Raw genomic sequence first — 22707 nt, 5'->3', positions numbered from 1 at the left:
AGTAAGACTATGGGGAAACTATCTTTTAACCGAGAGAATGAATTCCCCCTAGGGTGTGATGAGTATTAGTCAATGAGGTTTTAAATTACTTTTCTGTATGTTTTGTATGTAGCTCTCGTGCCCTAGGCACCTACCAGCTGGAGTGTCATCTATCTGTAAGAGGTTAGAGTAATAGCAGTGTAATGCAGTGTAAAAAGCTGTAATACAGCCTTTCTGTTTTTGTGGAACATGCAAGGTCTGAGTTTCCATAAGCTGCTCAGCCAGCATATTTCAAAACGATCTGTCCAGCTGTCCTCACTAAGCTTGAAAACTGTATCTCTTGGTGCCAAATATATAGTTTTCCCTATGAAGGGAGGAAGCCTATTTAACTAGCGTCAAAATCTATGGGCTAAGCAAAATTCGATTTAGTCTTATATCCGGACTCCAATGGTGGTCATCAACAGCAGATGCCCGAGGAAGATTGTAGGACTAAACTAAAAATAATAATACCTGTCCAATATTTCTTACTGGTTTTAACTCTGATATGAGTTCAGAGATGGTATCTTTGTGCTGAATAGGTCTTGAAAGATTTCTTTCAAGGAATTTGTCTAATTCTTAAGTTCAGGTAAACAGCCCACAAGATCCTGTGGGAAGGAGATCCATGGCTTTATTGTATACAGCACGAAGAAACACGTTCTTGTTGTTTGTGGGGTTTTTTGGACCCACCATCTGGTGATCTCACTTGATACTCTGGTTTTCGTTGGGTTTGGGATTTTTTTTGTGCGTTACGAGATACTTTTCAATGGGTCCTGAAAGGACTGTAAGGCTTTGGCTTATTGCCAGCTTTTCCAAATTGATACCACTGAAACTAAGGTATCTCTTGATACATTGGCTGTTCAGCTATCAAATTTCCGTATTGTTCCATTAGGAATTAATCCTATTGCTAAGACTGTTTCTGGTTGCCTATAGTTATAGTAAGAAATGCATTCACTGGCTAAATCTGTTTCTTGCTGTAAAAGAAGTTTGGGGATGTATCTGTCTGTTTCCAGAACAGATACTGCATTAAAACCTGGCCCTCGAAACTCGGCTGTAAGGTGAGAAACCTTGGTGTAATTCATTGATTCAACTAATCCCTTTTTGTTGTAAAGGATGCACGATATTGAATATCATCAACGAGTACAGGTTAGATTTAAATAAAACAGCTAGTTCTTTAGCATGGATTAAATGACAAGTCTGATGCTGCTTAAATATGTCATTTTTCACTTTCTAATTTTTGATGCCCGTGCTGTCTCTAAGAGCATGTTTGTGCTGCTACCCCGGTGTGACACTTAACGCTTTTTTAGAAGACCAGATCTGTTGTGTGAATCTTCTCTTTGTCTGCTTTGAAGTTCAGTGCTCAGTCTTACCTTCCACATGGGTGCAGAGCACAGCTTTTGCCAAACCTTTAGTTATACCAAATGCGAAGCAAGGGAGGAGTTTCTCTGAGCAGAACTAAGCATGCAGTGGAAGTAATTTAATTTTACATGATGAGGTGGTATGCAGAAATAAAGAACTTGATTTGAGCAGATGCTTCCTTAAGCAGACGTAGGTAAGGATCCTATACAATAGGTTGTAATAGGTAAGAGATGGAAAGGGAAATGACAAATTTTGTGATACAATGTGCAACGTACTCTTTGCTCCTGGCAAAATGCCAAAACCAACCAAAAAACCCAGTAGGGTTCAGTATTTTAAAATGGAATCATTACCGGAGAGAAAGTTTGTATAACAGTTGATTATACCTTTTCCAGTTTGCTGCTTAGAAGCTGAGGAATGTGTACAGAAAGAATAGTATTTCATCTTTGGCTACAGCTGTAAAATGAGCAAGTTCTAAATAACATCTGCAAGGAGTATGCATGTACTCCAAAACACCTTGGTCCAGAAGCAATTTAACAGAATTGTGTTTTCTGTTTAAAAAAATAATTAAAATAGTGGCAGAAATTAAGAACTGCTAAGATAAGTGTTTGAGTTAACCAAAAGCAGCTGGCGGGTAACATACAAATCTTTTGGGTATAGGTCTGAGGTGCAACTTGTTTTAAAGTTCTGAAATAAAGTGACACAGGTGGCAAATGACACCTCAAGCAGCAAAATGACAGTGGTGGTCAACATAAGCAGGTATTGCTATCTTCCTTTGACAGAAAGAGATTAGTGATGAACTAAGAGTACAAACAAGCATTACTTGCTCATCACTTAGGTGTAGGAAGTGTGAACACTAGCATGAAGATGCAACCTTTTATCAGTCAGTGCTCCTCTCCCCATTTGCCTCGTATTTTTTGAACACATGTAAGGAAGGAATCTGTCTGCCGTGTGCAAGGGCTAACTTCACAATGCCACCTGTTCTAGGACTGACTTTCAGTAGACTGATGAGAACAAGGTGCTAAGTGTGATAGGAATCAAGGTTGTGTTTTTTGGTGGTGTGGTTTGTGGTGGTTTTTTTTGTTTTGGGTTTGTTTTTTTTTTTTACTTTTGTATTGAGCTGCTCTGTGTTTTTAATGTTGCAGGAGTCCAGGAGAAAATGGGAATAATGAACAAAGGAGTGATTTATGGACTCTGGGATTATGAGGCTCAGAATGATGATGAGCTCTCTATGAAAGAGGGAGACTGCATGACAATCCTGCGCCGGGAAGATGAAGATGAAATTGAGTGGTGGTGGGCACGGCTGAATGACAAGGAAGGTTACGTTCCCCGCAACCTGCTAGGGGTAAGTCCTTGATATTTCCAGAGTCAAAAAAACCCACCCCACTATATGGAGTACACAGCATTATTCTCATGCATGTAGGTTAGGTGCAATTTCAGAAGACAAGAGGGAGGAGTTGAAGTTCTCCATTCATTTGGGGAGTTGAATACCTTGGCAGAGTGGGTTAACACAGATTATATTAATGGGTGCGTAAAAGAACAACATGTTATCACCACCCTACTATACACAGCAGGTTCTAATACTAACCTTGTCTCACCATCTTAGAGGAAAAAAAACTTTTATCCGAACATGACATCTGCATAAGGTTTTGTTGAGCATGTGAACAGAACCGGGTTTCCCCTCTTTTAGAAAGTGATAGACTGGCACAAAGGGCCTTAAGAACTGAAACTTGTATGAAGAATGAATCGAAAGTCCTTCCCTGACCGGTATACGCACTGCACCTTGTGATCCAAGATGGTTTCACAGAGAGTTTTAAGACAAACACTGCAAAATTCTATGGTTATCTTTTTTTCTAGTGTTGCAAAAGAGATCAGATTGCCAAATAAAGGCAGATCTTTGTTTTCTCCTATGCTCTTTAAGTAATATTTAACCATATGTCAAAGGCCTTAAATTAATGGCCTCTCCTTTCCTCATCACCTTCTGTACTATCTCTTTTATTGAAAGGACTGTATAGAAGTAACAGATATTTTCAATTATGTCCCCATATTTCTCTTCATGGCTGAGTTGCTAGAAAACTATAGCAGATGGACACGTATAAAAATTCCATTAAGCTTTTTTTCTACATACCCAGTTGCCCTGCTGCTGGAGATAAGAGGTTCTGCCAATGCTAAAGATTAACCACTGTAAATTTTAGCTGATTGATGTATGATGCTCGAAAGAGGCTGAACCTCCTTCCTCATGCAGATAATCCTTACTCTTAAACTCGTTAGATTTTGCAGAGTGACTATATCTAATGCAAAATCAGTTTTCATTTCTGTATCGCTTTCAGGTCAGGCCTACCCACAATGTACTATAAAATTCTCCCTAACATAGTACTTCTGCTCGGTTTTTTCCTCTCCAGATGTAAGCATTTCTAAATTGAGAGCAGCCATTGGCCCTGCACAATAAGGCCAGAAATGGCAGCTTTTTTTTTTCCCTGCCCCAGGGTGAATTGTGCATGTGCTGCTACTTCATAAGCTTACGCACTCAGCCTGAGCACAGGTGTGTAAGAACACGAAGAGCATCTGTGCTTCTGTAATAAAAAGCACAAGGCAACACAGCTTAGACTGGGGATCACAACTCGTCCTTCTAAGCACAACGCAATCTGAACAGAACCTTTGGGGAAAACTACACAAGCCCAGTATTAACTGTTACATTCTTGTTCAGTCGTTCTAGTACTGCTACCAGAATACTACTAAGTATTCTGTGGTTATTCTCAAAAGCAATTATTGGACTCTTAATATAGCATCTGAAATCTAGGCTAAGATGTTCAGCACAGAGGAAAACGTTTGGTAGTTTAATTTATTCTTATATTAAGTTGTATTTTTATCGTAGCCGCTTTATCCTTTTGCGGTTAGGTGCACTGAATAAAAACAAGGAAAGGACGAAATTATCTACATCAGTACTCTACCCTTCTTAGTGACTCACTAGCTCCTTAAGCTGTGTGAGCGCTCTAAAACTGAATGCAAATAAGATAATACTGTCAAAATACTGACTTCTTAATACCAAACGAAATCTTTTGAACACTGTCAGGTGTTATGCTACTATGACTGACTGACTGACCTCCTCTCTGCTAGTGGTGAAATCATAGCAGGCTGAGAGAAACCTTGTGGGTGAAGTTGTTGGTCTTCTCTTAATCATTAGCTGACTATGAAAAAGAAGAAAGCCAGAGTCTGGTTGAAGAGAGAAGAGGCCATCTTTAAGGAGAACTTTAGCTGAAAAAACCCCAGGATGTAATGTAGACATGCATTGCCGTTTAGAGCATGGAGGATTCATCTTTCCTAATTGTATGAAGTGTATCCTTCTATTTTTATATGCCAGCAGCCGTGCTTTACAGAACAGTAGCTGTTCCCAAAGCCCTTTGCAAGCGGGAGCCAAGAGCTTCCCAAGCATCTCGGCACTGCTGCGTCAAGCCATGTCCCATCAATCGTCACCCTGCGGCTGAGGCAGTCTCTGTACCTCTGTGTGTGTAGCCAGAATGTGTGAATAGCACATAGCTCAAGGGCCACAGGCTGGCAGCTACTGATTTACTGCCGGGCGGTTAAATTAGTTTAACTGGCCACCCACTATCCACTAACTAAAGCACAGCTCCTACAGTTCCATGGTCCTTATGCAGCCAGATGTTTCCAGCTTGCCCAAAGCTATAGACATGTAAAGGCTGATAGGCATTGAGAGAGAGAAGGCAAAACAGACTTTAATACCTCTCTATTTCTATTTATAAAACAGGGAAAAATCCTGTAGTTCACTGAACACAAAAGTCCCTTGACTTAAAAAGCCACATGCTTTTCCTAGCCCACCCATCTGGGTAGAACTGAAGGTAGTGAATTATGTGCTGTTCAGTGCCTTCCTTTTGTACTGACATGGTTAGCATTTTTTTAAGCTTGCCTAAGAATGCTAAATTTATATTTGTTAGTGCTCTGAGTTTTTTATAACCATGCTTTTGCCACTAGAGATTACATTAGAATTGTAGCACCAAAGAGAGGTTTTCTCTTTCCTTTTTTTTTCTTTAAAAACAAGTAACCTTTTAAAGCACTAAAATTTTAAATCTTGTTTCTATTTTACCCTCAGCTGTATCCGAGGATTAAACCTAGACAAAGAAGCTTGGCATGAGATAGTACAGAAGCCAGATTCTTGAAGTACTAATCATGGATGACTTACAAAAAAAAATTCATTTTGTGTTGGTTCCAGTATCATGAGACTTATTTCAATGACAATGTAATTTGAAAGCTATGAAGAATGTGCTTTGAAAACAAATGAAGGATTGATGCATTAGCAAATGGATGAGGGCATTCTACAAGATGAAATAACGCTTACAAGCAAATGCAATTCTGCTGCCTTTGGTCTAAGCAAGCCATTCTGTTCAAGTACCCACTCTGATTTCTTCAAACATGGCAGAAAAGAATGTCACATTTTTCTGCATTAAATACAAGGACCTTTTCAATTTACCATTGGAGGAATCATCATGAAACAGACAACTTGGCTTTGTCCAAATTTATCCGGAGGCTTTTTCCAGATGGGAGAAATTAAAATAAAGTACGTGCACAGCACCCAAATGCTTATTGCTGGAAGCAGAGTGTTTGTTAAAGAAGCTAAACTGAAGTGCATCTGAACAGTGACAACCATGTGACCAATCCATTAAGCAATAACTTTTAAAAATGCTGTAGCATCTTAGGAATTCCATGTATTCAAAATATTATGTGCTGTAACAGACAATGTAGTTTTAGATTCCTCTTTTTACAAAGAGCCTCATGTATTTATTGTATTTTGTACTTTGAAAGTTAAGTGTAGAAACTTGCTGTAGTCCTTGACAACTTACTTGTTTTTACTTGACTGTGATACCATTAAACTTTTGTCTTCTCTTTAACTCTGGGTATTTTAGCGTCAAGTTTTTATTAGACCATCTGAAAATGTTAACAGTAAGACACACTGCTGGTTCTACATTACACTAACTATTCAACTACTTTCTGTATTAAATTTAACCCCTCTTCCCCCATTTGTTCAAGACAGTCTTTCTGCATTTAAAATTAAGCTGAATCTGTTAGTTGCATATAACCCTTTGTTAACCTTAAAAGCTGAAAGATGTACTTAAGAAAAAAAACTTGGTACAAGTATTTTCCAAATAAAGCCTTTCCCCATGGAACTATCCTTTATATCTATCCATTTGGGAATAATCATTTGATAATGAACACTTAAATAGAGAGGATCAAATCTTTCCTTAAGGGCATTTATGAAGTGCCTCACTGCCTCACCCTTCAGGCTCATGTTTTCCTACTAGGTAAGTCCGGTAAGTCCTTACTGCTCTCTGAAAAGGTGCCCGTAAATACAAGAAATTGTAGGAAGGAGGACGTGATTCCTCAGGTGGATAAACTTAAGTGAGCTGTAGTGAGAACTCCTGGAAGCAGCAATCTACTTATTGTCACAGCCTCATGATTTTAATAGGTTGGGTATGGTGTATATAGTATCAATTACCTTTCTTGGAAGCCTTTTATTTTCAAGCATTAATCTTTTAAAGTATCAGATAATCTAACATTTCATTAACTAACTGACACACAGCCAGAGTGTCTGTCAGTGCCTACTCAGCTCCAGAATGCTGTTTTTCCCCTTTAAAAGGCAACATACTCTGTTCCTGACCACAAAAGCTCTGCAGATGCTCTGTGATGCTCTATCTCCAAGAAAAAAACATGCTTAATTGCAGAAGGAATGAGTGTCTTGCAAACTTTACTTCTACTGTTTTTATTCAAATACTTTCTTGTATTTCAAAGGAAGATAAATAAGATACAGGAAATGAAGATTCCACCTGAGAGCATGGGCTTTCTCTTGGAAGAGTCTGGTTGCCAACAGCCTCCTGCTACAGGCACATCAATGGTCAAGAGGGAAAGGCTTGTCCTTCAGTTTGGTCAAACATGTACTTGCTACTCAAATTCTTCAAAGAACGTTTAACCTGAATAATGCTGGGGCTTGACAGAAAGCATACAAGGGACCTGTATCCTACCTAAACGCCTGTATTCAGAGATACGCAATACCATCCCTCTTCTAGTTTCAGAGTGGAGCTGTTATTCAAAAAGCACGTATTAAACCAGACTGTCAAGCTATAATGAGCTTTCTTCCAGAAGTCATGTAAAACACCTTAAATACAAAGATATTAGCAAAGCAGTATTTTCAAAAGTTGCACTGAGGAGTTATACTAAATTAAAGCTTTTGTACAGAGGATATAGATCAGTAGATAAAGACTGTCAGACCCATAAAAATGAGGTTGCAGATTCTTCTGTTGTTGAAGTAGAACATTTTCCTTCTTAGAACTGTGTGCAAAATTTGCCGTGCATAAGGTCAGGCACATTCATGTTAGGCTATTACTTGTATGTTTGCTTGATTATCTTCACCTGGTCTTGCTCTTTTTGAGGTCTCTTGAGATGTCAGTGGCTCAAATGACAGTAAAGCACAGCCACTATAACGAGAGAGAGGGGAAAATGGCCCAAGGTTAAGTTTAGTAAAAATAATACCTATAGCAAGTATGCATGTTCCCATTTCTAGCATGAGGAAGAAAGGCTATTGTTACAGAAGTAATTTTAGGATCTTTCAGGAAAGATTTAAATTTATATCTCATTTAAGCCAGAAGAGTTTGGTGATGATTTGCACATTCCTCATTTAGGTCCAGAAATAAGTTCTGTTCCAGTAACAGGCAAGTTGAACGCGTGTAGGAGGGTAGTTTTCTCCAAACTTAGTCCTTTCTACTGGGCACACGTGGTGCAGAAAGAAGCAGACGTGCTCAATACCAATACTGCACCTACATTTTACCCTGTTGTTGACAGAAAAGGCAGGGAAGAAGCCTGCATATGTATCAGCCAAAAGTGCTGCCGGTAAGGGAGGGATAAGCGGCTTCTGGTTCAAGTAACCCTGTCTGTCTGTTAGAGAATACAATGTGATGTAGGTACATTTTAAAAAAGGGTAATCTTAAGACTGCTTATAAATACACAAGCTATATAAATCCAGCATATATGTGAATACATATAACCAGCCATAATCAGTCAGAACGGAGCAGGACAGTCTCTACTGTTAACCCCTTCCCCCCCCCCCCAAAAAAAAAAAAAAAAAAAGATTAAAACAAACATTTTGGAGCTAAATGAACTTACATTAACAAGGTTCAGTTCTATTGTTCCAGTTTTCTCAGTATCCAGTTTTCTAAACATTTCTGTGGCAGGAGAGAGATGACAGACAAGGATGAATATAGGAACTAATTGGAAAGCCTTCCCCTTCCTTGTGCTTCAGGATCAAAACAGAATTTAATCCCCCAGTCTTAAAATTTATGACAACGTTCCACACCCCAAACCAGAAAGTGCCACTCTAAAGTCATTGCGTGCTTGCGTGCAAGAATGAGACTGAACATTTTTAATGGTTCAGTCTGTAATACTAACACTATTTGTCAACCTATAAGTGTTTAGATGATTGATTGATTTATTTATTTTTAAACCAACATTTAGTTGTTTGCATGGAAGACTGTCTGGCTCCGGTTCAGCAGTCTGGCCTAAAAGGCTGGTTCCTAGATCTAGGAGTAGCGCACAGACTGGGTTGCCGGACTTATAGCTCAGCTTTGAAGTCACTTTGGTTCCAGTACAAAGTTTTCTGAATTACTTATCCTGGACTTGAAAACACAAAGCAACAGAGTCTGTCTAATTATTAAGCGTGTACTCACTGAACAAGGTTTCCAGCCGAATCAAACACCGGACAAAGTTATCAAAGTCAATGATGAGGTCTTCATCAGCAAAACGAGCCACAATGATTTGATGTAACTGGCAGTTCAGTTTGAACCCTAAAAATACAATGTCAAGGATTTAAAAAAGAAGAGGAAGAAAAAATGCAAAAAGCTCCAACCAACAAATAAACCCAAGCTTATACACTGCCAGAAATTCAATTAGCTACTTTTGGTTAAATTCTCAAGTTTTAAGAGTATTTACTCCATTTTGGAAACTTCCAACACCCCCTTCTGTACTTGGAGTGATTCAGAGCTGTGACTAGGTCACGTGTGTTCTTCCTGCTGCGTGTGGTCCCACACCTGCACTCCTGTTTCCCAGGGGACACGGCCAATTGCTCCAGCTCATGGTCCTTCCTTGGGTGACGAGGCGGCTGCCAGAGTTGGCCCACTGAGACCTGAGATGAAGCAGTGGCTTTCTGTGGGCAAATGGGCCTCTATTTCCAAAGAGTATCTAAACTTTGGGACAAAAAGAAATGCTGCCTCATCTTACGTGGTGACAGGAGGGGAAAGCTCCAGAGCGCCCAAACACGGACTTTAAGATGGCCCCAGAAGATCAGTAAGTTGATTTGGGATCGTATGGCTCTGTGATTACCCCCTCACTCACCGTCATAACTCAGATTTGCTTTCCAGTGGTTGCAGTAGCAAACTGGCTCTTCTTTTAACGCTCTTGTGAGCATCACCCCTTGGTCAAGCCACTTCCATTCCCTAGGTCACAGTATCCCGGTTTTACCGGCTTATGCCAAACCCACATATACCCAGAGAGACTCACTGAAAGACAACAGTATGCTGTTAGGAGACCAGATTGTTGCAGTTATTTGTGCTTCTCCAAAAGCTGGTCACTAAAGAATATAACTGCAAACCTGTCACTCCTTTGAGATGCTTTTAGTGGGCCTGCGCGGCGAGACACTGCTACGCAAAGACAAGAGCCCAGGCTGAGCATCTAGATTAAACGGAGGCCTTTCAGGTCTGGGAACACAGGATTTTTCAGCTTATGAGTGATATACAGGAGACTAGTGAGCATCTATCAACCCAGCTTGAAACGGATATAATCCTAAAAAGAGACAGACTAATATAAATACCTGCTGTTTCCAGCGCTCTCCTCATCTCATACGAATTCATGGTACCGGATCGATCCACATCAATTTCCCTGTAAATTTTCTGCAGAACACAAAACCCAAAGTCAAAACTTGTCAATAATTCAGAGCGCGTTTTGGTTTTCATCAGAAGTCGAACATTTTGAAATGCAGCCTGCACGTTACTTAGGAGCGTTTGCAACGTTGGTCTGAAGGACTAGGTACTTATCTCCGAGTTCATCTAAAAGCGGCTTTAGAAAGTAAGGCTTTTTAATGCAACAGCCAGAGCGGATAAGGACTCTGGAGAACTCCTTGAATGCCCATGCAAAATGGCACTATTCCTACCAAAGCAAGCAGCAAGACTGACACAAAACTTGCACTGTTAAGTGGGAAAGCTAAATGTATTTGGACGCGAATTAAAACAAAACAGAAACCCTTCTGACAATAAGGCAGGAAGAGAGGCAACCTCTCCTTCAGCCGAGCAGCTGAAGGACAAGCAGTCACACCCCTGGACTCCAAGGGACAAAACCTGGGGGACCGAGGACATAAATGCATCGTGAGCTGAAGCGGGAGCCCCTGCTTCGGGAAGTGTGATTGTATACATTGTACGAGGCAAATCAATCCACAGCCACCTCTATATTTGTTTGCACCTTCCAACCAAAAAGGTTGCGTCTTACCTGGTATTTCTGAATCTTTGTCCAGAGGGTGTGGAATTCCTTCAGTCCCAGTTTACCACTCCCGTCATTCTTCTTTGAGTTAAGGTAATCTCTTTGGAGGGAAGGAAAAGGGTTTTCCCCTCCCTGTGCTGGGTTTACTTACTTACTTAATACTTAAAAAAAATAAAATTGCAATTAAGGATAGGATGCAAGTCCTCTCTGAAGGACTCATCCTGTTGAATACACAACTGTTGTCCAAGATTTCTTGTCTTTCTAAATCAATAAGGTGATCGATTCATTTAAACCGTGATCAGTTCACAAGCTCTTTCTGCTCCTCCTTTGCAGCTCTCTATCTTTTCAATACATGTATAAAACAGCCGCGATGATGCCATTTTGTTCTGCATCGTTGGTTCAACACCTGCAGTTACAGCAGCATGAGTCCTAAGTCTGGATTATAAACAGGAAAAGCCATAACCAAGCCTGCTATTTGGAGAACTTAAGTTGCACAAACAGCTAACAAAAGAACGTGGTCATTGCATTGCTTCCAAAAACCGCTAAGGAGTCCCTACAGACTGCCGTATTTTACACCAAATTATAGCAGAGCTTCATTCTGTTTTGGTAATTTTCCCGACTATGCAGTTCAGCTCCCACTGCACGGAGAAGCTGAACACAACTATTCTTAGACTTGAATCCTTCATCCTACGCCTTTGCCCTTACTCTTAGGAGTAGAAGCTCCTAAAAGCCAGCATACTCTCTGGCTCCTGTATTTGTTTCCCTCATTTTCTATTTGCTAAGTCCTCATGGCTTTACGATGCCCTTACCAACTCCAGCCAGATAACAAAGCAGTGAAATGCAATGTTCAAACTCTATCAGCCAAGGCAATCCACACCATGCTGAGAGCCAGGTGCCTTTTCCCAGCACAAACACCACCTTGTCCCCAGCTAAACCAGAACACGCAACAGCTGGGAAGACTTCAAAAGCAGATCATCCTGTCTGAAAATGGATTTTCCCTGCTGCCTGGGAGAACGCATGTGCCACGGCCAGCAGCAATGGCAAGGGCTACCATTTTTATTCAGGAGAACCAAGGTAAAACCAGCTTCTCCACCTCAGGAGTCACTAGTACATCAGTATGGACCCGTCACTGCAAAGGCAGCAGCTCACCTGCTCACAAGGCAGAAGAATATCATCTAGGAACAGCCTTAAAGGATACATCTAACAGGTCAACCATTATTTTGCATGTCTCAATACTAAAGCCATCAGATTTAATATCTTGGCCTGTAAAGAAAGAGCAAAAGACAGGATTATCATTGCATGCTGTAACACAGCACCTTCCTAAATTGCTCAGGAGTTCTGTAACCAGTGTATACACCTCAGCCCTTATTTGCTTCTGTGTCATCGGTGGCTTCCTTCGCAACTGGCAAGATGACTTTGTCTTTTTGGTGTGGTTTTTTGCTTCTACATAACGTGTGCTTAGTGCTCTACCTTCTTTGTGTTCTACATCTGCTAGTTACTCAATGGCAATCCACTGCCTACTTCAAATCCTCCCCTGGGAACAGGTGTCCAGCTGTATCGCTGCCACAGTCTGGGCCAGATGAGTGCAGCGAGCAGCAGGGGATGCCTGCCTCCTGCTCTGGGAATTATTAATATCATCCGAAGCCTTTAGGATCTGGCAAGTACCTAGTGCAATGCAGACTGTGGAGGATGTGGTGCCTGTAGAGCTGTAGTCAGGATACCTGCGTACAGATAACCCCACAGTTCCCTCAAACGCTGGATGGGAAACCATTGCCTTATATTGCTTAGGTACCCCCTCTGAGGTAAGCTACGACTTCTGACAACTCCTTTGCATCCAGCAGAGCGGGAGGCAATGCTCACTTCGAGGTGTGGTTAGCGGGGTCAGGACTTGCCAGTGAGGAAGAGCTTCAGGTGGGAGGACACACGCGCAAGAATTACAGGGCTCTTGGCAAAGGGTGATAAGATGGTCCTTGTTTTGCACATGAGAGGGACGCAGCACTGAAGCAGGCAAATGGATGATAATAAGCAGCCCTCTGATTTCCTGACGAAGAGACTTAGGGTGAAAGTTAGCTGTGATGTGTCCCCAAGCAAACAGCCCAGTTAGTCTGGTTTGTAGGTGTGCTACAGAAGCAAGAGACAGAGATAAAGCTTTCCTGCCCTTACAACAGGAACATGGACTTCTGACCTATGGAGGTCAGTGGTAGGTAGCTTCATGCAAGGGAAGAACATCAAATCAAGCTTGGTAACCGGCAATACACCATTGCTAACTGGCTGGTGCACACAGACATACAACACAGTCCTGGCTACCTGGCTAGGATTTCAGTTTGAACATTAAAGAGACACTTATTTCTCCAAGCACATATTTCTCAAGCACTGTTTAATGGAAAGGAAAATAATGCAGAGCCAAGATCTGAATCAATTCACAGAAAAAGCAGCCCAGAGTTTCAAAGTTTCTCCTCCTCCTCAGGGACACTCCAGACCATTGGCTGGGCTACTGTTTGAATCCCGAGTGGTTCAATACGAAAGTAGCAGCAATACCTTCTCTTGATTATTATCAAGCATTAATCAAATCCATCCACCTTCCTGGCAGCCAATTCCCAGTAGCAGATGCTGGGATAAAAGGCACCTACATGCACCCTGCCAAAGCACACATCCTGTGAAACATGCCTTCAGAGCAGGCACAGCCCCAGCGTTTCTGCAGCCCCCTGAAGGGGCAGCAATAGCACGTGGCTGTGGCCATATGGAGAGACAAGCCGCAGGTCTGGGGCAGAGCCCGGGGGTTTGACTCTCCCCAGGTCAGTGGTGCGCGCTGTGCTCTCATGGCCGTGCTGGAAACCTGCTGGTGGCCAACTGAAGACGCAGTTGGAGGAAGGTACTTACGTTTAGCCATGACTTTATTCAAGATGTTGCGCAGTTCGAAAGCGGAGATCTCTGCATCCTGCGGAAAAGAGGAAAACAAGTTTTTCACTGTGAGCTGCAAACACCGTCTCATAAGCAGCCTCCGACTCCTTTGGGTGAGTCGGCCAAGTTCAAACATCCCTTGGAGTTCAAGTTTCCCTTGGATGGAAACGCAAGTGGTAAGCTCTCCCCACCACCCATTCCCAATACCACCACCAAGTCCCAGCAGCGCAGCCCTGCTGTGTGTGTTAGCAGGCCGGGCTGTGGGGTTTGCCTGAGCCCTCGGGCAGGCGAGAGCAGCCTGGGGAGAAGGCACAGCCCAGCCCTCGTCATCTCCCGGAGGGATCCATGCGCCTGCACCAAGTGCTCTGCCCGAAGGACAGAATTAGGGACCTGCAGAGATAAAAGTCGAGCCTGCAGTTCAAAGAGAGCAGAGATTGATTGCCAGGAGCACTCACAAATCCATTGTGTAAGCAGTCGGGTAACTACACAGATTTCTGCATGCGCAATTACACACATGCTTGAGATCTGACTCAGCACAGGAATTAAACTCCATGCTGCGGGGAGGCATCTCTCTCACCCACTCACCCATGCTACCAGTAAGTCCTTAAAAAAAAAAACACTCACACTTCCTGCTAGCTGTCCAAAAAGCTTTTTAAAGCTGGGTTCGATGTCGTCTTCGCTGATCTCGGTCTAGAAGAGAGAAATAGAGAATATGGAAAGGAGGAGCTTTTCTGCCTGAGGACTTAATGCATTTACTTGCCCCTAGTAAAACACAATTTAAATGGCAAAGTTGAAGATACGGAGTGCTTTTACTTTGATTTTAATCAGTTTTATTTTCAGGGGCGCCTCAAAATGCTGGCATTGCAAACACTGCAGGAATTAAGAACTTTTGCAATGGCTTTTACTAAACAAACAAACAAACAAATTTAAAAGTTTTAAAAATTCTTCATTTTATTTAAAAAAAATCACTATCCAATTCAGAACTTCACTGTTGCTGCTGCTACTACTACTGTTGGACTAGCTGTCTTCATTAAAGAAAAGCAAGCAAAATGTAGTTCTCATCCTAACACCCCCACCCCCCCCCCCCCCCAAAAAAAAAAAACCCAAAACAAAAAAAACCCCACACAGAGTGGTAGATGCATTAGCAGGCGAAACATCCCCAGCTCCAGCAAGACTAAATGTATGGTGAGCCACTTCTTACTCATGGAAACAACCTCACATGCAAAAACACCCCTTATGGCTAAAGGGCTGCGCTCCCGGATTCCTGGAGAGCACAAGGAATTTCCCGTGGCTCCAGTTACCTCTGCAGAGAGTACCTGATTCTCCTCTACCTCGCAAGCCCAAGCTCACCACTCTGGATAAGGGACAACACGTGTTTCTGCTATTGCTTCTGACGTTACCATTTGCTGGACATTCAACTATGGATATCAAAAGATCTGTTTCCAAAGCCGGACAATAGTTCTTGACAATGCCTATAGAAAAACGCTGCCCTGCACAAGCAACAGGCACTCTAACCCCACTTATTTATGACAAAATTATCTCAATTTAAAACATTTAAGTTGATATACCTCTTCAAAATTGGCCTCAATTTCATCATCTATAACCCTAGAAAGATAAAGAAATCAATATTAAAAACAAAACAAGTCACTTTTCTGATGCCCTTGCTTCAAGTCTGAGTTAAAGAGGGATTGCTTTAAATTACGGCAGTAACGATGAATAAGCTTAGAGGTTACTGGATTAAGTCAACCGCAGACACTGCATACCACGAGTGAAAGCAGTATTTTGCCAGCTATGGCAACAAGGGTTTCAAAACACATTACAAACTGTGCAACGTCCTGCAGAGTCAGAGACAGGATTTTGGGTCAGATATAACCCTTTGGGTCACTTAGTGCCACTGCCTACAGACCTCAGCCCAGGACCAGGCTCTTGGGTGCAAGTCAAACTTCTATCTAGTAATTTTTTTTCTTTTTTTCCTTTGGAACAGCAAAAGTGAGAGACTTAAAGTCATTCGGATGTGACAGAGTGGGAGGAGAAGTGCTTCATGCTGTCCCCCAGTTGCTGTGGGAACATCACACCTACGGACGGTGCACAAGCACTGCTAAGGGCCCATCAAAAGCTGAATGTGCCTTCACAGAACTGATGTCCCAGTTTTCTCACCGCTACAGAAACATGCAACAGAAGATTACAGAATAGTAGAAAGGTTTTTGCTTGCTCTGAATTAGGGATCTCAATATGAAAGATCCCACACCCCTTCCCAAGGCCTTAGCCCAGCTGCTCTTCAAGATGTGACACGTGTAAGTTTTTTCACAGCTTCACAGCTAATGGTGTGGTTCGAGCCAGTTCCATTAAAACCCATTTTAATTTTATCAAAGGTATCATCTGGTTGAGCAAGGATCTTGAATTTTTTTCCAGCCTGATCTCAAAGGTGTGAGATCATTTGTTGCGATCAGTGCGTTCCCAGACAGCAGAAAGCACACGCATTTCTGTCTTCCAAGTGGAGAGCCCAGACTGCCGCTCTCTGGGGTTTTCTTCTCTCCACAGACCAACCTGTGCTGTGGCACCCAGCTGCCTACCGCCCAGTAACTAAAAATGTCTGCCCAGGTAGGGCCGGTAATAACAACAACAACAACAACAACAATTTGTTACGTTATGCTATGTTATTACTATTATTATTCCACCATTCCTTCCTGCTAAGTTTACTCAAACTTTCCTCAGTTGCACATGGGGAAACTGGGGACGAACAAGAACTGCTGCGACCCCATCCATGCAGGGTGGTCACGCATCCCCCCTTTCCCGCTCCCTGCGGGAAGCCGATGTACCCTAGCCCTGGGCTGCTCCATCCTTCCACACCTGCGAGAGGGGCCAGAGATCACCCACATGCCCATACTGCTCTTAGATGGTTACAAAAAAAGCTACATACGTGGAGTTTGCGTTTTTTTCAGAGAAGACTCGCAGACAGAAATCCCCATTCTTGTTGGGTTCAAAGGTCGAGGGCACGATGATATATTCTCCTGCAGGGAGCTTGAACCGGTTCAGCACTTCTCGGAGGTTGATGAAGGTGTTCGATTTTTCTCTTGCTTTGTTGGTCAGGAAAAAGTTTTTGCTCAGATGAATATTTGTCTGGCCAGAAAACTTATGAAAAGCAAAGAAAGAAGGAAAAAAACCCAACAGTTTGCATGTATTTGCATTTACAAATTAAAAATATAATAGATATTACGATTAGTTATGGGGGAGGGGGTGGGGGGGGAAAAGACATCCGTTCAACAGAACCGAAAGAGAGAAGAGAAAGGGGGTGGGTGCATCCCACCACAGTACTCCTGAGCTGTGGGTGCAAACGTATTTTGCAGATCATCTCAATAAATCATTCGGGTCATGCTTATGTTTTGCAGATGATGATGGGTGCATGAAGACTTTTGGCAAATTCTTCCACCAACTACTTTTCTTTAAAGCGAGATGGCTTACGGCCGATGTCCCTCTGGTCTCCAGAGCTGGTGCCACCAGGCTACTGCAACTCAGCTCTGCCTCTGAGGTCAGGCTGCCTTAAAGCAGAGAGCCCGCTTACGGAGGCCTCCAAGAATAAAATAAACGTTACGCATTATAAAAGCACACTTGGGAGTGTAACATCTTCCAGAATAAACTCTTCTGCGCAGAGTCTTACAGGTGGACTAGCTCAGCTCTAGAAGCAAATATCAGGAACGTGCATGGTTCAGAAACCTCCCCCTTCCCGTCCTCCCAGATTTTTAAGAATGCAAAACCTGCCAGACCTGCTGCCATGGCGGGAGATAAAATTCCACCTTTCGGGGGAAAGAAAAGTCATGGCACTGTAGCTAGGGTCTCTTTTTTACGGAAGTCAGATTTTTGGACCACGAGGGTGAGAGCTGAGCAGCTGACAAGAGTACTGCTAAAGCGCTCAAAAGGTACGTAAGAAATGGAATTAACTGGCAGCACCATCTCCTTCCTGATGAAACCAAGTTTTACATAGCAGCAGCTGGTTTGAGCGTAGCCCTGGGAGCCACGAGGTGCCCCGGCTGCTTTGCATGCACCCTCGCAGGTACAGCAAGCCCCATAATGAGGTTACCCTGGCATTTTGCTCAACCTCACTCGTTCCTCTGAGGAGCAACAGCTCAGAGGCACCTGCAGCTCTGCCTCGTATTGCATAGGCATCGCTGCATTGCACACCCCTCTCTGATCCCCGGGGCATGCTATTAGCTACCTGCAGGTAGAAACAGAGAGAAACCAATAAAGACGGTGCTTAGGGAAATGAAAATAAACACCTGCTTGGAATATTAGTTGTGTGTCAAACACGAACTCTGCGCAAACCTGAGAAAAGCAGCTGTGCTCTGGGGGAAGAGGTGTGGGTCTGGGCTGGGAGAAGACCCGTGGAAGAGCAGCTTTGGTGAGTTTCTGCGGTACAGAGAGCTCTTATCCCAACCCAAGACGCTCTGGAAATGCAACATGGCGTCAGGGCCCCTTCCAGAATAAATGGCCTCTAACTTTAGACTCTGCGCAGTCAATATTGTCCTGCAGTGAAGGAGGATCCTCTGAACTGTTTCTTCCCACAGGCCATTCAGCCCCAACTCTGCAACCTTGACCGCCAATGCATGCTACATACCTCTGGGGGCACCTGCAAGGAGAAAAGGAGAGTGTTACTTGCTTGTTGAATGGCAGCTCCAGGACTATTTCTTTTCACTGCTGGTTAGCGGGTACATCCACAGTCTTGGGGGAAGAAAAAAAAAAAGTCAGCTGAAGGGGGAAGGTGAGCGCCGAGCCCACGTCACCCAGTGCTGACTGCTGGCTCAGGTCCCGACTCCATCCTGGAGGCAGGTGGGGCTCACCCCGAGCAGCGCAGGCAGCGCCTGGCACAGACAGCCAGGCTGGTCGTGGTCTCCTGCTGACCCTCTACCCTGCAGCCCACTGTGGTATTTTTTGTAGACTTAGTTTCTCTACTATTTCTTTCCACCTTCTCTTTCACCCTCCCGCCCCTCTGACCTCTCCCACCATCAGGAGAGGAGGCAGGGGCTAAGCAAGACAATAATGCAGTTTTCTGTTTCCTTATAGGGGACCTAGCTTTGCTTTAAACCTTATTTGCCTACGGAGACCAGATTCTTTGACAAGCTTTTCCAAAGCTGGGATATTGAGAAAGCAAGCAGTTGCACACATTGTCTACGGTTACAGAGCAACCTGCAGGCAAGACCATTATTCCTATTTTCACTGCCAGTTAACCATCGCGGCTTTGCAGCTCTGAACAAAATGTCCTGCTTAAGGAGTTACCATAGACACGTCTCTGACCCTTTATTCAGCAGAACAAGTTTTACAGGTGTTTTGGCTGGTTCTGCTGCTGGGTTCACACTCCCCAAGCTAGCGCAGGTGTCCCAGCTAGCGTGACATCCCTACCACGTCTGCTCTCATTCTTCTGCTTTTCACGACAGCCTGACAAGCGAAGGTCAGACTGGATTTCTGCACTTTTATTTTTAAATACTTTTTCTGCTCCTCCATCTAGAAGCACAGAATATTATAGGCGGGAAGGGGCCTCTGTAGGTCATCTGGTCCAACCCCCTACTCAAAGCAAGGCCAATATCAAAGTTAATGATGTTGCTCAGGACCTTGTCCAGCCTAGGTTTGAATATCTCCGGGAACGCAGATTCCATCATCTCTCTGGTCCCTGTGCTTGACCACTGTTTTTGTGGAGGATAATTTTCTAAACATCTAAGTGGAATTTTCCTTGCTGCAGCTGGTATCTGACTCAACCCGGCTGAGTTTTGATAGAAAGCCCAGTCTGAGAACTGCACTACCCCATTTATAGGGTGCGTGAGTTTTCCTTTTCCTCCCATGCACCTGCACTGCCTTACTTGCCTCATAAATTGCAAAGCCGATGGTGTGCATGTCCTCTCCCATCTTCCTCTGCTTCCGCCGGTGCTTCTGAATCAGGCCAATGAGGAAAGTGCAGCCCCTCTCAGGATCATCGGGATCCTCATCTTCTTCCTCCAGCTTGATTAAATACTGTGGATTCGTCCAGAAAGTGTCTGGGAATTGGATTTATGCAAACTGGTCAGAGGCTTCTTTGAAGGCAGCCATGCTGATACATACATGTCAGCTAGGACAGATGTGGCTCTGACGTCCAAAATCAGCTGTGAGAAGGAAAAACTAAAACTGCCCCTGTGAGAAGGAAAAACTAACACTACCCCCCCAGCCTTTACAGCCACAATGAGAACCTCATCAGGGAGCCACGTTTCCCAAACACTTGCACTTTTTGGACATCAGTCCTGATATCCCAAGTACACCCTTCCTCCTCCTCCATAGGCCACCCCAAACCAGCTCCCAGAACCTGCCAGAAGAAGCTCCCAGAGAAAGTACAAGTGGATGAGTAAAGGGTTTCTCTTACTTGGGTAATTCCTGCAGCCCCCTGCAGTGGCTCCTCGCCTCCAGTTCCCATCCAGCTTCAGCAGGCTCCACTTCTTGTACCTGTCACTTGCCAGCGTGTCTGGAGTGAGGTTGCAGATCTCCAGGCGGGAGTAATGTCTCAAGAAGTCGTTGAACGCCATCCTGTGGGAGGCAGCGCCACAGACAACGTCTCCTTAGAATGGACAGGTTTTCTATACAACCACCTTGCCTATCCTCCCTCTCTCCTGCTCCAATTTAGCAGTAGGATTTGGGGTGAATGTGCTCACCCATCTTGGAGAGCGTACTGGGAGAGGTTACTTTGTGTGAAAAAAGCAGAGGAGAAGACATTCCCTTTAGCCTGAATGGAAACCCAGGGGTACTTACCAAAATTCCCCATCTTCATGCCTCCTGGTCAGCTGCTCCCGCACCTCAGGGTCAACGCCACTCCAGTTTGGGCAGCTGAAAGACAACCCCACATCAACTACAGGGTACGGTAAAGGTTAAACCATAATGTAGCTGTTCTGGCACAACGATTTCACTTTCTTACAGCTCCATGCAATGCAATACTCCACAATATCTAGCTGATAGCAGGTCCAGGGCTCTCAAACCACAGCAGAATTAAAATACAGGGACCTGGGATATTCGATACCTCACTTCTTAAATATCCAAAGTAAGGATCAGAAACAGAGTTTTGTTTTCAGAAAGTGCTAATGCCTTGACTGAGCGGAGCTTTATTTTAGAAAAAGCAAGACCCAGAATAAATACTGCCCAGCCACAGAAGTGGGTAGACTCCAGCTTTCATTGGTAACAACAGAAATGGATTTTTAAAGTCCTTTTAGAAACTAAGTTTTCAGAAGCTCACCACTGAACCTGGGCTGTTAAAGAAGCAGAAACTAGAGAGGCTTGTAGGAACTGCCAACCAAATCACTGCACCTTACACGAAGGCAGGTGTTTACACGAAGGGCACCGCATGCTGTGACGCCTACGTGGGAGATGACAGTGGTGCGATGCTTCTTTTAAACAGCTCAGAGCGAACATCACATCCAGATGTGGCTTAGAGAGGAATTTAAGGTAGGGAGAAGACAGGTGGCAGCAGAAACACTATCATACCCCTGCAGTAAAAGCCTACGGGCAACGTGCAACCCATCGACTCACTTGTCATTCCACTTTCCGGTCCACTCCACTTCCCCCCAGGGATTTCGGATTCTGATCAGCTTCTGCACCGTTCCTCGGAAGTTCACCTGGTGGGATCAGAAATGCATGGAGAGTTACCCAGGGACTCAGCACCGCGCTCCCTTCCACCTTTTCTTTGGGAATTAAAGGACATGACAGGGTAAGTACCTCAGTGCTACACAAACACTACAGTGTATATACACAAACATGCACTCATCTGGTCCAAAAGACATGAAGTCAAACTGATTCGGAATGAGCTCCACACATCCAAGCTTGTCCAGAGAAGGTTTTTGTGCAATCAAAGTTCATGATAACCAAAATGTCTGTTTTGTGCCACTAAAAAAGTTACCTCTGATAGGATTTCAAGCAAAGGGAACGTAAAGCTGCTACAGGACTGCCAAAAAGCAGGTGCAAGGGGATATTTCTCTAACGCTGTCATCTACGTATAAACTGCATTTCACATTCAAACGCCTTTTTCCCCTCTCTATATATAGTCTGAACTGCGCCTATTACAAGAGATGGGATACTCAGTCTGGCCACAGCCCCTTTGACCACACGAATGCCCCACGGTGCAGTGGCATCAGCCCTGCCACGACAGCACCTCCCTGCACTGCCCCGAGGCCCTGGCTTGTTATCTGCTGATCTCTGTGTGCACAGAGTCCGGGCCAAGCAAAGCTGTACGAGTTTCAATGGGAACAACCCAGTATTTATGGGGAACACACGGCACTAATTTGAGGAAGGAGCTGGCGCACCTCTAGAGCCCGAAGCTGAGAAAACCGCACAGAGCATCAGCAACACAGAGTCTAGAAATGATGCTCCGGTGCCAAAGATGAACTATCCTTACAAAGTCTGCACATATCTCCAAAGGAAAAGCCTGGCTAAATCATGCCTGTTTGCGAATTAAGGTCAAACTGCCTCTTCGCTGCTTTTGCAGCAAGAGGAGGACCAGATGCAAGCACATAAACCTGCCCGGTAGCAGCGTCCACCTCAGCGCAGCACGTCAGCAGCTCTCTACACCTCACTCTGAAGCTTCAGAAATTATTTCAGAAACAATTGTCAGTGAAGTGACCAGAAGTCCATCACACACCTGGAAGGACGCCATGATCTGCTGCTTTTGTTTTCACTCGCCTTACCTTCACCAGTCACCTGCTCTTGGACAGGCACCTTGCGTTCGAACACTGTGCCCTGCCGAAAGGTGCTGTCCAGCGGGCATTTAAGGGACAATGATCCCCTCCCCCCCCTCGCTTGGCACACGTCTCACACATCTTGCTGTGCGCTGCCTGCTATACAGAAATGTGTTGAGGGGCCTGGTCACCAGCAGAGGGTAGTGTGCCCTCTGCACAGGGCTTC

General features: G+C 44.0%; 2 protein-coding genes across 3 annotated transcripts in view; one reads left to right on the top strand and one right to left on the bottom strand.

Moving 5' to 3' along the window:
- The window catches only part of TP53BP2 (tumor protein p53 binding protein 2), a 50507-nt gene extending 44232 nt beyond the window's left edge, over nucleotides 1-6275 (top strand). For both annotated transcript variants that reach the window (XM_076334638.1, XM_076334639.1), the window contains exons 17-18: nucleotides 2517-2716; nucleotides 5480-6275. In XM_076334638.1, the coding sequence (XP_076190753.1) occupies nucleotides 2517-2716; nucleotides 5480-5521 (242 nt within the window). In that variant the 3' untranslated portion in view covers nucleotides 5522-6275. The remainder of the gene's footprint in view (nucleotides 1-2516; nucleotides 2717-5479) is intronic.
- Nucleotides 6276-6712: 437 nt separating this feature from the next.
- Nucleotides 6713-22707, bottom strand: part of LOC143158557 (calpain-2 catalytic subunit) — a 29778-nt gene continuing 13783 nt past the window's right edge. The window contains exons 7-21 of the mRNA XM_076334637.1: nucleotides 21340-21425; nucleotides 20569-20643; nucleotides 20186-20346; nucleotides 19657-19826; nucleotides 18416-18427; nucleotides 16724-16935; nucleotides 15372-15408; nucleotides 14428-14493; nucleotides 13783-13840; nucleotides 12101-12165; nucleotides 10912-10980; nucleotides 10241-10319; nucleotides 9102-9218; nucleotides 8542-8600; nucleotides 6713-7856 (exon numbers count right to left, since the gene is read on the bottom strand). Of these exons, the coding sequence (XP_076190752.1) occupies nucleotides 7833-7856; nucleotides 8542-8600; nucleotides 9102-9218; nucleotides 10241-10319; nucleotides 10912-10980; nucleotides 12101-12165; nucleotides 13783-13840; nucleotides 14428-14493; nucleotides 15372-15408; nucleotides 16724-16935; nucleotides 18416-18427; nucleotides 19657-19826; nucleotides 20186-20346; nucleotides 20569-20643; nucleotides 21340-21425 (1290 nt within the window). The 3' untranslated portion in view covers nucleotides 6713-7832. The remainder of the gene's footprint in view (nucleotides 7857-8541; nucleotides 8601-9101; nucleotides 9219-10240; nucleotides 10320-10911; nucleotides 10981-12100; nucleotides 12166-13782; nucleotides 13841-14427; nucleotides 14494-15371; nucleotides 15409-16723; nucleotides 16936-18415; nucleotides 18428-19656; nucleotides 19827-20185; nucleotides 20347-20568; nucleotides 20644-21339; nucleotides 21426-22707) is intronic.

Source organism: Aptenodytes patagonicus, chromosome 3, assembly GCF_965638725.1.
Source record: "Aptenodytes patagonicus chromosome 3, bAptPat1.pri.cur, whole genome shotgun sequence".
NCBI classification, from domain to species: domain Eukaryota; kingdom Metazoa; phylum Chordata; class Aves; order Sphenisciformes; family Spheniscidae; genus Aptenodytes; species Aptenodytes patagonicus.
This window is presented reverse-complemented; position numbering and strand designations above follow the sequence as displayed.